This window comes from Carcharhinus amblyrhynchos, chromosome 8 (assembly GCF_965287045.1).
Source record: "Carcharhinus amblyrhynchos chromosome 8, sCarAmb.v2.hapA, whole genome shotgun sequence".
In the NCBI taxonomy this organism is placed as follows: domain Eukaryota; kingdom Metazoa; phylum Chordata; class Chondrichthyes; order Carcharhiniformes; family Carcharhinidae; genus Carcharhinus; species Carcharhinus amblyrhynchos.
In genome coordinates this window covers 109428785-109446747 of record NC_137331.1, presented here as the reverse complement: position 1 = coordinate 109446747, position 17963 = coordinate 109428785, and the positions used below count along the sequence as shown (strand labels likewise).

The 17963-nt window shown below is 40.1% G+C and overlaps 1 protein-coding gene across 1 annotated transcript in view; it reads right to left on the bottom strand.

The window, feature by feature from the left end:
- Positions 1-17963, bottom strand: part of LOC145346827 (protein argonaute-2) — a 92001-nt gene that overhangs the window by 39155 nt on the left and 34883 nt on the right. Inside the window, exons 4-8 of the mRNA XM_080194626.1 lie at positions 16973-17154; positions 7598-7734; positions 4808-4942; positions 983-1070; positions 324-471 (exon numbers count right to left, since the gene is read on the bottom strand). Of these exons, the coding sequence (XP_080050752.1) occupies positions 324-471; positions 983-1070; positions 4808-4942; positions 7598-7734; positions 16973-17154 (690 nt within the window). The remainder of the gene's footprint in view (positions 1-323; positions 472-982; positions 1071-4807; positions 4943-7597; positions 7735-16972; positions 17155-17963) is intronic.

Genomic DNA, 17963 nt, shown 5'->3' with positions numbered 1-17963 from the left:
AACTTTAAGGGAGTCTGGGGCAACCAAGTGAGACAAGGAAAAATCAATAAGACTCTCGTGTCCACAAGATCTCTGACAACTCTTGCAGTTTGTGACAGGTAGTAGTGGCAGAAGGTTGTACTCAAATCTGGCTAGAGATGTCACACCAAGTGGGCAAAGATAACGTTTATCAAAATCGAAAGGGCAAAGGGAGGAAAAAGGAAGTGAAAACTGTGTGCAGAACAACTGTTGATCTTAAGCCAACAAACTTGATGAAAAAGGACTACAGGACATCTTATTTTAAATCTTTATAAAATCATGCTTAGTAAACAAAAATGACTTGCCTCAAGAGGAAGATACGTGTGTTTTTGTTCCTGCCCAACTTGTAGACATGGTAAATGAGGATAGCGAAGATTTAGTTTGTGCTTATCCTTGAAATATTGTGCTACTGTGCATTCAACAGTCTGTCCATTCTCTTGCTGAAGTGGGAATCTGTGTGTATCCAACAGGATGAAACAAAATTAGAAGCTTTAATCAGGCAATGGACATTGAATTTATAAATTTTTAAAATACCAATCAAGCAGGACAGAAAAACATTCTAAAAATACTACTTCTGGTAAAAAACCATATTTAAAGTAAAAACAGTCCTAGGGATTAATACAATAAAGATTTAATTCTCTTAAATTCCAAAATGTATCACACAATACAGGGATGATCCAGCAATTAGTTGAGACACCCAATTTTATTTTACACTGGATAGTGAATTTGAATTCAACAAATTTCTGTACTAAAATAAAACTGTATAGTTCTACAATTTCTCAGAGGTGTATACGTACATGCACATAAACTGGCTAACTGAATAGTCGAACATTTTAATCTACAAAATACTGATCATATAATTTTAACTAAATTTCTATAAATTTACCACATCCAACGCAATCTCAATATAGTTTTAAAAAACTTAGTTATTCTGAGCTTATTCTTTCATACATAAATGCCTTACGTTTGATGGCTTGCAGGTCTTCTGGTAACATTGCACACTCTATATTTTCTTTTCATTTGTCCACAATGAGTTATCTCGACCTTGAGACCTGCAGGGAATTAAATCCAGTTTTTATAACAGACCAAGTATTGATATTTCCACTGCACTCATCGCATACAAAGGACAGCGCAGAATTATAAAACATAACAGCACATCATTATTCAGTCCATCACATCTGTTCTTTCTCACAGCCCTACAAATTCTTTCCCTTCGTGCATTTATCAAAACCCACTAAAGGTTATGGTTGAATCTCCTTCCACTTTCAGGCAATGCAGTGTAGATCACTCACTCTGTTAAAAAAAAAACAAATTCCTCACATGACTGGTAAGTGCAAATCGCTTTAAACCTATGTGCCCTGGTTACCAAACCATCTACCACTGGAAACAATTTCTCCTAATTACTTAATAAAAACCATTCATGATTTAACAACTCTAACAACTTCCCCTTACCCCCCCGCCTCGGTTCTCCAATATTTCCACATCATTGAAACACCTCAACACTGGTCCTATTTTGGTAAATCTCTTCTGCGCCGCTTGCCTTAATAAAACTTCTTAAAACATCCTGCCTAAAATTGAACACAACACTCCAGTTAAGACTTAAACAACGTTTTATAAAGGTTTAGCACAACCTCCTTGCTTTTGCACTATCCATCGATTAATGCCAAAAAACCGTATGCTTATTTCAGCAACCTTTTCAATTTGTCCTGGCATCTTCAAAGATTTGTGTACGTGCAACCCCAGATCTCTCCCTTCCTGCGTACACTATGAAATTGTACAACTCAGTTTATATTACCTTTCCACCCCCACACCCCATTCTTCTTACCAAAATTAATCACTTCCAACACTAACCTGCATGGGTGAACAGCATTCAATAATGCTTTGCATGGGGAACAAATGGGCTATGCTAAAGCAGCTTGCTGTTTTAAGGTGCTTGCCATTAATCTTAAAAGGGGCTGCAAGGTGCACCAAGCTGACTGTGCACAGCACAAAGAGGGCACATTGCCCCCAACTTCACTGTGCTGAATTTCATTTGTCCATGGGATGTAGGCATTATGTTTTAATTCATCACTAATTGTCCTTGAAAAGGGCATGGTGAGCTGCTGTCTTTAACTGCTGCAGCCCATGTGATGTAGGTAGATTAATAATGCTGCTGGGAAGTGAGGTGTAGGATTTTGACCCAGTGGCAGTGAAGGAATGGCAATGTAGTTCCGACTTAAAATGGTGTGCAGGCTTGAAGGAGAGGAATTTCCAGGTGGTGGTGCTCCACTGCAGCTGTTGCCCTTAACCTTCTTTGTGGTGGAGATCATGGGTTGAGAAAGTGTAGTCAAGGGATATTGGACATATTTATGCGGAGCATCTTATAGGTACTACATTCAGCCATGTCTAGTGTCAGTGGTGGATAGGGTCTTTAATTACATCAACTGCTTTGCCTAGATAGCGCTGAGCTCCTTAGGCTCTTATCATCCAGACAATTAGAAAGTATTTCATCACACTCCTACCTTGTAGATGGTGGGCAGGCTTCAAACAGTCAGGAAGTGAGCCACAGATTTCCTAGTCTCTGACCTGCTCTTCACAGAATCGGAGAATGGTGACATAACAGGAGGCCATTTGGCCCATCATTTCCATGTCAACTCTCCACAAGAGTAACTCAGCTCGTTTAGCCCACCACACCACCCGCACCCCGCCTCCACTCTCTCTCTTTTCCTCCTAGCTCTGCAATTTTTTCTTTATTCAAATAGTTACCCAGTTCCCTTTTGAATGCCACAATTGAATCTGCCTCTATCACACTCGCAATCAGTGCAGGTTCTCCAATTAGGAGAAAGGATAGAAGAGAAAAGGAAGAAAGTATAAAATTGTGCACTCCACTGCAACGCTGTCGTGTGCTTTGGCAAAGTGATCAGTTGAGTTGGACAAGGCAGTATTAATTAAAAGGTGGCAAGGAATTCTGGCCTCAGATCCCAAGCAGAGACATTTGTTGTTTCAGCCAAGTAATTTTTTGTCAGTTGAACAGGACCAAAAATAAAGGCAAAATCTCAGAGTAGCAAAAACCAAATGAATAAAAATGCAGATAGCAGGTCTGCTGCTCACTTAGTAAGTTCATTCTTCAGATCATATTGCCTATCCTTAGTTCACTAATTTAGTGCAGCAGGCTGTTGTGAATTGTTCATATTCCACTGCCATGACATGCTAGAAAGTGTGTCATTGCAATCTATTTTCAAATTCCCTTCAGTTCTTCTGACTAGTTCAATGAACAGTGGATTATTTTTCTACATGCCACCAATTCATACTCGCCCCGAAGGGTGCTTCACACTTTCAAAATCATTCCTGGTGGACATACAAATTGCACAGAATTAAAAGAAGAACAGTGCAGCATAGGTACAGGCCCTACGGCTCTCCAAGCCAGCGCCGATCATGATGCCCTATCTAGACCAACCACCTGTATCCCTTTATGTTCATGTCTGTTCGTGTGTCTAGCCAGCTAAGTTTTCAATGTGGTTAATGAAGCTGCCTAAATCACCTCATTTGGCAGTTCATTCCAGGCCCCCACCACCTTCTGTGTAAAACAAACTCCCCCACATATCTCCACTGAACTTTCCCCCCTTACTTTGAACTTGTGCCTCTTATAACTGTCATTTCTCCCATTTGTTTGCTGATGTAATTTTCTAGAGTTCACCTGAGATAAGAAATAGGAGCAGGACTAAGCAATTTGGCCCCGAGCCTGCTCGTGGTTGATCTGGTCGTGGCCAGAACTCCCTTTTCATGTCTGTCCCGTACCTCCCCCAAAAACCCTCGACTCTCTTATAGATCAAACAAAATCTGTCCAATCTGGCTACTTCTTAGAGCAAAGGAAGTTAAGAGATTTGATAGAGATGCTTAAAACCAAGGACCTTGTTATTAAGTAAACAGTGGCAGCAGGTTCAGTAGATAACAAAAAGGACCAGAGGCGACATGAGAAAATTTTGTTTCATGACCACAGCAAGATACTGCAATGCACTACGCAAGTATTGTGGAAGGAGAGTCAATAGTAACTTTTAAAAGGGAAATGGATAAATATTTAAAGGGAATAAATTTACAGGACTATGAGGAGGCACAAGGGAGATTACTCAAAAATCCAGTACAGGCATAATAGGTTGAATGGCCTCTTTCTATACTGTATCATTGTGTGATTCTATTTTAGAAAGTAGTTTTAGCAAAGCCTAAATTTCAGAACAATGACTTCTAAAATCAAACAAATCCATTACCTTGTACAGTTGGCTCCTATTCACAATATCAATTTGTAACATGGCAGTTACACGATGCAAATTTATATACATGTTGTCTAACCCCACTTGCCCTGACAACTGGACTAGTTTAACAGTAAATCACATGGTGTAGGACTGCAGTCACATGTAGGCCAGACTGGCAAAATGTGAGAAGTTCCATTCCCTGAAGGGCATTCATAAACTGGATGGATTTATGTTACAACCCAACAGCTTTCATAATTATTTTTTCTGGTGGAAATTATTAAATTTCATTGCACAACTTTTCACTCTACTATTTCAACATTCACTTGGTGGGTTGCAGGTCCAGAAACATTAGATTGCCATATCCTTAAAAAGACTTTAGATGCCATGAGATCTCACAAAAACATAGAAGACAGGAGCAGGCCATTTGGCCCTTCAAGCCTGCTCCACTCAACTAATGACATGCAATATTATCTTAAAATTGAAAGATGTTCGGTTGACAATGAAAAAGAAATACTAACATACTTAATACTATAAAAATCATAATCAGTTTCTACACTCACCCTTGATCTCCTTGGTGAACTTTACTCTCTGGGAGTCAGTTAATGGTTTTTGCTGTTCTTCAATATTTTTAAAATCCAAAACTTCACACATGAATTCAATCACCGGCTGAGCTTTATAAAACGCTGTAGCAGATACTGGAAGTAGAAAGAAATTTGTAACTCATCTGTCCCCCTATTTTGAAGCAAATATTTGCACAAAATAATGGCCATTAATGATAGGGAATTAAATAGTTTCCACCTCTGTGACATTCAGAATCAGGATCTCACAACTGTAGGTCAACCTTTGCAGTTACATGCAAAATAAATCTGTCTTTTCTGCCTCAAAATATGTTGTAATCTTAACCTCTTAAAGAACAAAACCTGAACAGGTTGCAGCAGCACTCTCTCACTAAATTAGATATCCAGAGTACAATAGTTGCTAAGTAGCTGGAAGTAGCAATTTCTCTTCAAGGGCAATTAGAGATGAGCAATAAATGCTGACCTCATCAACAACGTTCACATCCTATAAACAGATATGTGAAGAAAATCAGATTTTTACTGTCATATTTCAAAGGAGTTTAAACATAGACCAGAGCAGCTTGGGAAACTATGATCTAGAGACAAAAAGAATGGGCTAGAAACTGGAAGATACGGACTAACAGAGGTGGAGCCAGAAAACATGGTAAATTTGAAGTATGGACCAAGTTCAAGAAGTCACCCAGCAAACTGCTAGTTAAATCTGGTCAATATATATCAACATGCTCAGTTTAGGCAGATGCAGTCTGTCAGTTTCTTGGAATGTTAAAATCGGATCCATTATAAATGGATTACATGCACACAATTATGTGGTGAACACTAGCTGCGTTATGTCTATTTCATGAAAGCTAGCCATCTGAACCGAAACAATCCAGTTATGATATATTCAGCACTTCAGGCCTCTGCCTTAGTTTTACAGAATTGAACTGGGGTATGAATGCAACAAATTTTAACCAGTGGAATAAATGTTAGATACTGCAGACGTTAGAAATCGGAAATAAAAACAGAAAATGCTGAAAATACTGAGGTCAGGCAGCATCCGCATATGAGAAAAACAAAATTCTACAATGGTACATCCTGTATCTCCTATTGTTCCCAGATAAAGGAATGGGTGAATTAAATTAGGAAGAAAGTTAAATGGATTTTTTGAGGAAAATACAAGGTACTGCATACATGGTTATGAAGTGTGTACCAATTAAACAAGGTATGCATTTACTCAAGTAGAAATAATTTGGAAGGTATTAACCACAAATGATCTAGCTATTTGAAAGTTGCTAGCAATAAGCTGCACTTTGATGGCATCTGATCAGAAGTTTAAACGAATTATTTTTATCTTACAAAGATCATTAATGAGGACACATTTAGAACAGTGTGCAATTTTCAACAGCATAAGTTTGAAATGGTACAGATCGAGTGGAAAAAGCTCCACCAGGGCAGAAAGTTGAAAGTGTGTACCATCCTGGCCTTGAATTAAGTCTTAGCCATAAGGAAAGGGAATTAGAATTAAAAAATTCTAAAGCATGTTAGTGTAACAGCCTTACATTGATTCCAGCAGGTTATAATTTTGGGTTACAATGAACTAAATCTTATTTGTCAGCAAAATTTTTCTGCTTCAACTAGAAGTATCAACTCGACATGAATATATGAATGTATCATAATAATCGCATGCACAAATACAAATTCATCAGATTTCACTATTTGATTGTAATATTTATATTACACATGCATGTCACTACATAATGTAGTTAAACATAGGTTTCTAGGGAATACTTATAATGTTAATGAAAGTTACAATACAAGAATGTTAACTCTAAAACCCAGAAGCTCCACAGGTTTATATATTTACATACTGACTCAAACAGGGAGCTGCAAAACAGCGATTGGTCATTCTATATATTCACATTTAAGATCAACACTAATCAAACGCATAAATCACAGGGAAAATTGGCCAGACTTTAAGCTTCAATGAATTTGCACACATTGCAAATTCCAGAGTACTTTGAGTCCAGCCTGCCTTATCAGGTTAATGAAAAAAAAGCAAGATTTGAAGAGCAAAGAAACTGTCAATGTCTTGCCCATTCTAAAGTTAAAGTTTATTTGTGTCACAAGTGGGCTTACATTAATATTGCAATGAAGGTACTGTGAAAATCCCCTAATTGACACACACAGACATCCATTCAGGTACACTATGGGCGAATTTAACATGACCAATGCACCTAATCAGCACGTCTTTGGACTGTGGAAGGAAACTGGAGCACCCAAAGGAAACCGGAGCACCCAAAGGAAACCCACGCAGACACAGGGAGAACATGCAGACTCCACACAGACTGTGACCCGAGACAAGAATCGAACCCAGGTCCCTGGTGCCGTGAGGCAGCACTCGTAATCTATGTTGTACAATCAAAATTTCCACAGAACAGAGATTATTTAGTCGATCAAGTTGTTTCTCGCTGTGGTACTTTCCTCCATGTAAATTGGCCAAAGTGCAAGTGAATTCACTTTAAAAGTACTTGGTTGATTGTACAGCATTGTAGTTGTGAAAGATGTTACACAAACATACTATTCTTTCCTGTTGTTAAAAAACTTTTGCCACTGTAATCCCATTGTTAGTTTTTTCAGAATTCTCAGCCATGCCATGCAATGTTCAATAATTTACATAATAAATAAAAGTCAAAAGGCAGGTACCTCAAATTTAGATCAATTAAGAATGCAGTGAAAATGTCCTAATCTCTTAAAAGGCAAGAATAAATTTGTATGTTAACCTCTGAAACCCACCATCAATATTAAGCATCATTTTCCACAACGAAGGTCTGACAGACTGGTGAAATCCAAACCACACTTCCCTGCCTCCTCCCAAGGGATTAGAGCACCCCTCAGATGGTGTGAAGAACGAACGGCCTACTGGAGTGTACCTTGAAGAAAAAAAGTATTTTAATTAATAGCACAACGAATTTATTAAAAACTTTTTTGCAGCAACTCTGCAATTGTAAAGTAATATTCACTCTTAGAAATATGACAACTGAGTGGCTTGCTAGGCCATTTCAGAGAACATTTTAAGAGTAGGTCTGGAGTCACATGGCGACTAGACCAACTAAGGATGGCAGATTTCTTTCCGTGAGTAAAATTCATGTGTTTTTTCTCTTTCATAGCACATAGGAGTGGCTGTGTAGGATAGCACTTGTTAGCCATCCCTAATTACACTTGAGGTGTTAGGGGTCAACCACCTTCATAGAAACCCTACTGTACAGAAGGAGGCCATTCAACCCATCGAGTCTGCACTGACCACAATCGCACCCAGGCCCTACCCACATATCCCCACATATTTTAATCACTAGTCCCTCTAACCTATGCATCTCAGGACACTAAGGGACAATTTAGCATGGCCAATCAACCTAACCCGCACATGTTTGGACTATGGGAGGAAACCTGAGCACCTGGAGGAAACCCATGCAGATACAAGGAGATGTGCAAACTCCACACAGACAGTGAATCGAACCCAGGTTCCCGGAGCTGTGAAGCAGCAGTGCTTGTCACATGTATTGGTATACAGTGAAAAGTATTGTTTCTTGCATGGAATACAAAGCATACCGTTCATAGAGAAAGAAACTAGAAACGAGACAGCACAGAATGTACTGTTACAGTCATAGCTAGCATGGAGAAAAAGATGAACTTAATGCAAGGTAAGTCCATTCAAAAGTCTGATGACAGCAGGGAAGAAGCTGTTCTCGAGTCAGTTGATATGTGATCTCAGACTTGTGTATTTCTCCCTACGGAAGAACATGAAAAGAGAATGTCCGGGGTGTGTGAGGTCCTTAATTATGCTGGTTGCTTTGCCCAGGTGGTGGAAAATGTAGAGAGTCAATGGATGGGAGGTTGGTTTGCATGATGGATTGGGTTACATTCATGATCTTTTGTACTTTATGATGGTCTTGGACAGAGTAGGAGCCATACCAAGCTGTGATACAACCAGAAAGAATGCTTTCTATAGTGCATCTGTAAAAGTGGGTGACAGTTATAACTGACATGCCAAATCTCTTTAGTCTTCTGAGAAAGCAGAGATGTTGGTGGGCTTTCTTAACTATGTCAGTGTGACAGGACCAGAACAGGTTGCTGGTGAACCAACTTCTTGAACATATTATGACTCCAGCTGATGTTATGACTGGGCAAGTCAGATCCAGGGTGGAACCTGGCTTTGTAGATCTTAACTTTTATTTTTTTGTTTAGAAATATGGAGGATGGCTACTGAATAGTATTACAGGAATCTGCCAATCAAGTTTAAGAGTAAAACATTTATTAAGACAAGATGAACTCCATCACATACTCCTACACCTCAAATATACCTTCATATAAATTCAGAAGAATAACATAAGTTACAAAATCTATCTTCTAATGTTGACAGTTAAATACATAGCCCATGTAAATGAATCAATGACCCGTGGTCGGACACATCACACTCCAAAACCATAAGACACCCAAAGCAAACGCCTTAATTATCCCATCAACTCCCCCTGGGCACCTGTCACACTGTAAGCCAAGTGGTCTCACTGAAACTGTCTTTTACTGAGGGGTTTCCCATCTCCACACTAACCCACACTAAGAAATCCTCTTGGAATTTTCTCCCAAACATTGCTTTTTCTCAGATGTCTTCAACAAGGATGCACTTCCAGGGTTTTGATCCCTCCTTCCAATGTTCTTTGCCTCTGCATCACCACGTACATTCAAGCTTCGCCTTCCAAGTACACACTCAAGTATTGAGCCGGACCAACAGAACACCACTGCTTCACAGGCCCACCAACTCCCTGGTTTCTTTTGGGAAGTTTGCTTTTTGCAGTTTCCATCTTGCCTGTTCTGGCAGTTTCTGCAGAATGGTGTTTTTCTTCTGGGTCACACTGATTTGCTGTTGCTAAGCAACAGCCCAGCCTTTTTTCCTACTTAATGTTGCTTTTAACTTCCCAAAACTACTAATTTGCTTGATAACACAGCTTTCACTTCAACAGTCATAAAACCTCAGGTGTACAAACAGGGCTCAAGAGACCTGGACAAGAACCTGTAAAATGAGACCAGATTGATCAGTGTGTTGCAAAGGGGTGCAGACAAACAGGATTTATAAAGAAACTCCACAGAATAAGAACGCATGTGCAATATTTTCCATTTCGTACATTTGCAGCACACAAGCATATGTTGGGAATAGAAACTGGGAGATCAGCAAAGCAACGTGAGATAGGCTTCTGCAGAATTGTAATTAAAGTTTGAATCTGATATTAGTGTTAGCGTGAGTGGGCAAAACGACAACTACGGACTCAGGGTGACGTTCAATAACGGTACAGCTTTATTTTATGTCGACGGAGAAGCACAGTCACGACATAGAATCGGACTGTCCCGAAAGTGCTCTGTCCGTCCTTCGCAGCAGGCTATAGTTATACCTGAACTTCGGTGCAGTATGCGATTCAAATGCTAATACTTTATTTACAGTATTTGACCTTAGCCATCCCGTCTCGATGTTTTCAAGTGTTGAGGAAATTGTTTTAGGTGTGTGTTAATTGTTTTGTCTGATTGGTTATTAATAGTCTAGAATCTCTGAGGTTTGAACCATAGGTGTGTCATTGATCTCAAAAGAGGTTTTGAGGTGCCAGGAATGTTTCCTTAACTATGCTAATTTTAGGTGTCTCCATGGGTTGTTTGACTGTTTTAAAGGTGCTGATTTTGATGGGGTGGAGATTTAGTTCCCGTAGGTGCCATCCTGGCCAGCTTCCCTTATGTGCTAGCCCTCATTTGCATTCTAAAAGCATGCTCTTGCCTGCTGATCGGTGTTTGTCACTTTTTGATTTTTAGTGGAGAGGCTCTGAGTGTAACTTTAGTCTGCTTCCGTTTTGTGTGCCCAATTTCATAAAATTTGTCATCCGATAACATTAGAAAGGAGAGTTTTTACTGGTCAAGTTTTTATATAGTGAACCAAAAAAATCCTCCAGTCAACTCCAAATTAACTCCAGGTTAATTTGGTTTGCATAACGAAACAGTTAGAAGAATTCTTCATGTCACCAAACCAGCTTGCAGTGGTTTGTTAAGAACAAGAATCAAGACCGTAAGACGTAAGAGCAGAATTAGACCATTCAATCATGGCTGCTAAGTTTCTCAACCCCATTCTCCTGCCTTTTCCCTGTAGTCTTTGATGCCCATCTATCTCCATCTTAAATATACTCAATGACCTGGCCTCCACAGCCTTCTGAGGAAATGAATTCCACAGATATCCCACCCTCTGGCTGAAGAAGTTTCTCCTCATCTCAGTTCCAAAGAGTCTTTTCTTTATTCTGAGGCTGTGCCCACAGATCCAAATAAGAACATAAGAAATAGGAGCAGGAGTAGGCCATCTAGCCCTTCGAGCCTGCCCCATCATTCAATAAGATCACCGCTGATCTGAAGTGGATCAGTTCCACTTTCCCACTTTCTCCCCATAACCCTTAATTCCCCTGTCAGAAACCTATCTACCCATGACTTAAATATATTCAGCGAGGTAGCCTCCACCTCTTCAACAGGCAGAGAATTCCAGAGATTCATCACCCTTTGAGTGAAGAAGTTCCTCCTCAACTGTGATCTAAACTGTCCCCCCACCCCCTTATCTTGTGGCTGTGTCCTCTAGTCCTGCTATCTTTTCTAAGCGGGAAGAATTTCTCTACCTCTACCCTATCTATCCCCTTCATTATCTTATACGTCTCTATAAGATCCACCCTCTTCCTTCTAAACTCCAATGAGTACAGACCCAGTCTATTTTGTCTCTCTTCATAGGCCAACCCCCTCATCTCCGGTATCAGCCTAGTGAACCTCCTCTGCACTCCCTCCAAGGCCAATATATCCTTGCACAGGTGCGGCGACCAAAACTGCACACAGTACTCCAGCTGCAGCCTCACCAGTGCCCTGTACAGTTGCAGCAAGACCTCCCTACTTTTATATTCTATCCCCCTCGCTATAAAGGCCAACATTCCATTCGCCTTCTTGATCACCTGCAGACTGGGTTTTTGTGATTCATGCACAAGGACCCCCAGGTCCGTCTGCACTGTAGCATGCTGCAGCTTTTCGCCTTTTAAATAATAATCCCTCCTACTATTATTTCTGCCAAAGTGGATAACCTCACACTTGCTAACATTATACTCCATCTGCCAGGTCCTCGCCCACTCGCTCAGCTTATCCAGATCTCTCTGCAGACTTTCCACACCCTCCACGCAATTTGCTTTTCCACTCATCTTTGTGTCATCAGCAAATTTCGTCACCCTACACTCTGCCCCCTCCTCCAGATCATCTATATAAATGGTAAACAGTTGAGGCCCCAGCACCTGTCCCTGCAGCACTCCACTAGCACCCACTGATACCAACTCTCTGCTTCCTATTAGACAGCCAATCCTCTATCCATGCTAACACCTTACCCCCAACCCTGTGCACCCTAACTTTCTGCAGCAACCTTTTGAGGCACCTTATCAAACGCCTTTTGGAAATCTAAAAACACCACATCCACCAGTTCCCCTCTGTCTACCGCACTAGTCACATCCTCATAGAAATCCAATAAATTCGTCAAACACGACTTCCCCTTAACGAATCCACGCTGCGTCTGCTCGATCAAACCATTCTTTTCTAGGTGCCTCGCTATTTCTTCTTTGATGACGGATTCTAGCATTTTTCCAACTACAGACGTTAAACTAACCGGCCTATAATTCCCTGCCTTTTGTCTGCTACCTTTTTTAAACAGTGGCGTTTCCAATCTTCTGGCACTTCCCCGGAGTCCAGCAAATTTTGATAAATAATTACTAAGGCAACCGCTATCACCTCTGCCATTTCTTTCAGAACGCTGAGATGCATTCCATCTGGTCCCGGGGATTTGTCCACCTTCAGTCACATTAGTCTAATCTCTGCTACCGATGGGAACTTCTTCCCCAAGATCCCCCCTCATCTTTTAAAACTTCATTGAGAACAGACCCAGAGTCCTCAAATGCTCCTCATACATCAAGCTTTTCATTTCTGGGTGAACCTCCTCTGGACCCTCCAAGGCCAGCACATCCTTCCCGAGATACATCCTTTGAACAGTAGCCTTGATTTGATTTATTGTCACATGTATTAACATAGTGAAAAGTATTGCTCCTTGCGCTATACAGACAAAACATTGTTCATAAGGAAACTAGAGTGTGCAGAATGTAGTGTTAGAGTCATAGCTAAGGTGTAGAGAAACATCAACTTAATGCAAGGTAGTCCATTCAAAAGTCTAACAGCAGCAGGGAAGAAGTTGTTCTTGAGTCAGTTGGTACATGACCTCAGGCTTTTATATCTTTCCCGATGGAAGAAGGTAGAAGAGAGAATGTCAGGGCAGAGGGTCCTTAATTATGCTGGCTGCTTTGCCGAGGCAGGGGGAAAAGCAGACAGAGTCAATGGACGGAAGGCAAGTTTAGCCTACTCTAAATGTAGTCTGATCAGAGCCTTATAAAGCTTCAGCAGTACTACCCTGCTTTTGTATTCTCGTCCTCTTAAAATGAATGCTAACTACCAACTCAACCTGCAAGTTAACCTCAAGAGAATCCTAGACAAGGACTCCAAGTCCCTTTCTGAATCTCTTCCCATTTAGAAAACAGTCTACGCCTCTATTCTTCCTTTCAGAGCGCATAACCTCACATTGTATTCCATGTCACTTCTTTGCCCATTCTCCTAACCTTTCCAAGTCCTTCTGAAGTCTCCCCACCTCAATATTACTTGTCCTTCCACCTATCTTTATATCATCTACCAACTTTGTCACAGTGCCCTCAGTTCCTTCATCTGGATCATTGATATATAATGTGAAAAGGTGTGGACCCAACACTGACCCCTGCAGAACTCCACTAGTCAGCTGCCAGCCTGAAAAGGACCCTTTTATCCCCCCTGCTTTCTGCCAGTCAACCAATCCTCCATCCATATATAGTTTTAAGTTTAATTTATTTTAATACTAATAAATATTGTGTATTCAGAAAACTGAATCCTGGGTTTGATTTCACTTAAAATGTTCTGTGAAATGCAACCAAGAAGTGCAAGTCCTGCACCATATACCTGAAGCTTTATAACTTGAATTAAAAGCTGTGTTATTGAGGGAGTTAGTAGCTGGGATAGTTTTAAAAAAAAGCACTAAGCGGGGGAAAACACTGTGCTGGTGCTTAACAATGGGGAATCAGAGAGATCCACAAGGTACAATCTGAACATCAGCATTATTGGAGGTTGTAGACAAATGGAAAGCCAAGTGGAGCTGAGCATAATGCTAGTGTGACAGAGAGACAAAAAAAAAAGGACAGCAGCACTGACACAGCAGGTACAGTCACCCCTTAGGGACCTATATTACTACAAGCACCAATGATTCCTGAATACACTTCTCAAATAATCCACATGTCTTAACGTTTCCTGCTTTATACAGCTGCACAAACACGTGAACTATGACGATTACACCCAAAATGTTCTCAACTATTTGGATAACCTGAATGCAAGAATTTATTAAAATATAATGCTTAACTAATTAGATAATTAGTTCTTTAGATTAAAATTAAGGGAGAAGAACTGCGAGAGATTTACCAGTGACCCAGAATTACGATGAAAGTTAATTTATTTTTGGTGTCCTGTATGTAGAAGACACCAAGCTAGAGAGATTTGTGGACCGAGGAACACAGCCAAACTCTTAAAAAGAAAGCTCAACCAACATTGCACTCAGGCTAAGGACAAATATAAGACACTGCACGGTGCAGTTAAAAATAATCAGCTATTTTAGTTTATGAATGTCAAGGGAAAAGCAAGAAACACCTGGGGGTTCTAGTTGCTCTTCAGTAAGTAGTGGTTAGAAATAGGCTTTAGGACTAGAAAAAGACTTTTAAAATGATTTTCCAAAGTGACAAACTTCAAGAAGGTCTTACATATTCTGAGGGACTCCTTTAAAAAATAGTAATCAAGGGCAAATAAGTGGTTAAAGTAAGGACACAGAATATCTTTGAGTGCATCATTGGCTGCAGTGGGAAAGATTGCATTTATAGTTACTCTGAGTGCTGAATCCCACCTGGAGTTATCACGATAGGCATTAATTGACCTATCATTCACCAGCATGGGTTGGGCTATAAACAAAGCAAATACTACATACAAGTATTCATATAAAATAGGAGCTAGGAGAAAATGTAGGCCATTTGACCCCTTGAGTCTGCTTCGTCATTCAACAAGATCTGTTTGTGTTTCAAATTCTACATTCCCTCTACCCCCAAATAATCCTTGATTCACTTATCCATCAGGAATTGACCTCTGCCTTAAAAATATTGAATAACCCTGCTGCCACCACCTTCAGAGGCAGTGCTCCAAGGACGCACATCCCTCAAAAAAAAATTCTCATCTCCTAAAGGGCAACACCTAATTTTAAAACAGTGCCCCTTACTTCTGGACTCTCCCACAAGAGGAAACATCCTTTCTACATCCATCTATTAAGAACATTCAGCATCTTATATAGTCCAAATAGGTCACCCGTCATTCTTCTAAACTCTTGTGCAAACAAGTGCAATCTGTCCAGCTGATCATCATAAGACAACATGCTCATTCCTAATATCAATCTGGTAAACCTCCCCTGCACTGCATTTACATCCTTCCTTAAATCAGGAGACCAATACCACAGTCTTGAATATGTGGTCTCACTAATGCTCTGGATAAATGAACCCTAACATCTACTTTTATGTTCAATTCAATTCTATTAACCAACTTAATTACTTGTTGTACCTGCATACCAACTTTTTATGACACACAGGCCTGACCATCTAGATCCTTCCGCATTTCAGTATTCTGTAACTGTTTGCCATTTCAGTAATACTCTGCATTTTGTTGTTCCTGCCAAACTGAATAACTACACATTTTCTCCACAATATATACATATCACTTCATATATCAATATATCTATCTGCCAGATTTTTGCCCACTCACTCAACCTATCTAGCTCCTCTGCAACCTCACATTCTCTTTACAACACTTTCCAGCTATCTTTGTGTCATCTGAAAATTTAATGACCATGCCTCAATCCCCTCATCTAAGTCATTGATATAAATTGTAAAAGGCTGAGGTCGCGGCACAGACTCCTCCAGGACTCCACTCAGCACATCCTACCAATCAGGAAAAGACCCATTTATGCATACTGTGTTTTCTGCCAGCCAATCTTCTATCCATGCCAACATGTTAACCCCATACTACAAGTTTTTATTTTCCACAATAATCTTCGATGTGGCTCTTTATCAAATGCCTTCTGGAAATCCAAGTACATCATATCCACAGATTACTCTTTATCCACAGTGCATATTACTTCTTCAAAGAACTCCAATAAATTAGTTAAACGTGATTATTCTTTTACAAAACCATGCATATAGACAAATGTTGGTTAGACTGAGCCAGAAGAATAATCCTGGTTGCTGAAATACAATGGGAGGCAGCCCAGGCCCTTCATTCAATGTAGAAAAGAGTAAAAGGTGCTAAAGTATGACCTAGTAAACTAGGGTGTTCTGCCTCAAAAAGATTGCGTCAAAGAGAACTTCTGAATATTTATTAGAATAGAGGAGAAACAAAAAAATTCTCAAAACATCCCAGGGTTGCAAGAATGCAGGGGTTGTGTAAAATTCCAAGCAGATATCTTGTGTAAAGGATGATCAGAAAAGATAAAAGACAATAGATTTACCTAAAAAATCTAGATTCTATAATACCGCAATAGAGTTGAGTATTCTCAAAGGATAAAATTAAATTCACTGCAGGACCTTACTCCTCCAGACTTTAATCTAGAATATCTAATTTCCACGTTGATGTTGTAAATTATACACATCTGATCAAATGCTATGCAACAGAATGCATGCAACTCCCAAGTTGGCAGTGAAGGAGTTGACAACCACAAGTGTGAAAATAATTTCCTTCAGTTTCCTCCAGTTGATCTGGTCAGTAATCCTTAAAAACAATCAAAATTATTTGCTAAATTCAAGAATCTTAGATTAAAAAGTCCATCAGTTGTTGACGAATGATGCCCCAATTAGATAATTCATGAGTCATTCTGTAACAGTTTTCTCTTGCACGCAGAAACCCAAAACCCTGCGGGTGAGGTTATTTACTAAATGCCACATTTAGACACTAGATGGCTCTTCTCACCTCATGGAGGGTAGATGTCTCATCACTACATCTAGTGCTTGAATAGATTCAAAAGGAATAGCTGGGAGTCGACCTGAAAGTGCATCATGCAAGGCTTGGAGACTGACACATGCCACCCACTTTATCACCACCTTAAAGATTCTGTCCTTTCCTTCCCCTGGTAGAGTTACCTCCAGCTCCACCTATTTAAAAGAAAAAACATTAAACACATAAGCAAACAATACAATTATTAACATACAAAGGAGTAGAAATACTTATTCATAAACTACACCAACCAAAACCACATTGAAATAAATTTTGACATACTCCATCACCATTATAAGTGACAAGTACTTGAGGTTATAATACATACATTGACTCATCTGATTAATAATCTTCAGTAAAATAGTCACAATTGGAACTAAATGGAGATATACCTTTACACTTATTAATTATATCTGCATTCGAGGACAGAAAATTAGATTAACACAAACTTATGCTTTTTCAGGAAATTGATAAGGTGGTGGTATTTTGATAGGCTGTTCGTACTTCAAGTTGATAAGACACCAGGACCAGATGAGATGCATGCAAGGAGTGCATGGAAGCCGAGGAGACACTGGCCATAATTACTTCCTTAGACTCAGAGGTGATGTCAGAGAACTGGAGAATTACAAAACCTTGCACCCTTGTTCAAACCAAAAGAGCCAGTCAGTTTTTTGTAGTACATGTGGGTGCCGGCGACGTAGGCAAAGTGCGGACTGAGGATCTGGGGAGGGAGTATGAGAAGCTGGGAATGGAATTAAAAAGTAGAACCGACAAGGTGGTCGTCTCTGGGCTACTGCCTGAACTGAGTGCAGACGGGCGTAGGATTGACAGGATAAAGGAAGTGAATGGGTGGCTCAGGGATTGGTGTGGGAGGAATGGGTTCGAATTTATGGGGCATTGGCACCAGTATTGGGGTAGGTGGGACTTGTTCGGGCGGGATGGGGTTGGTCTGAATCGTGCTGGGACC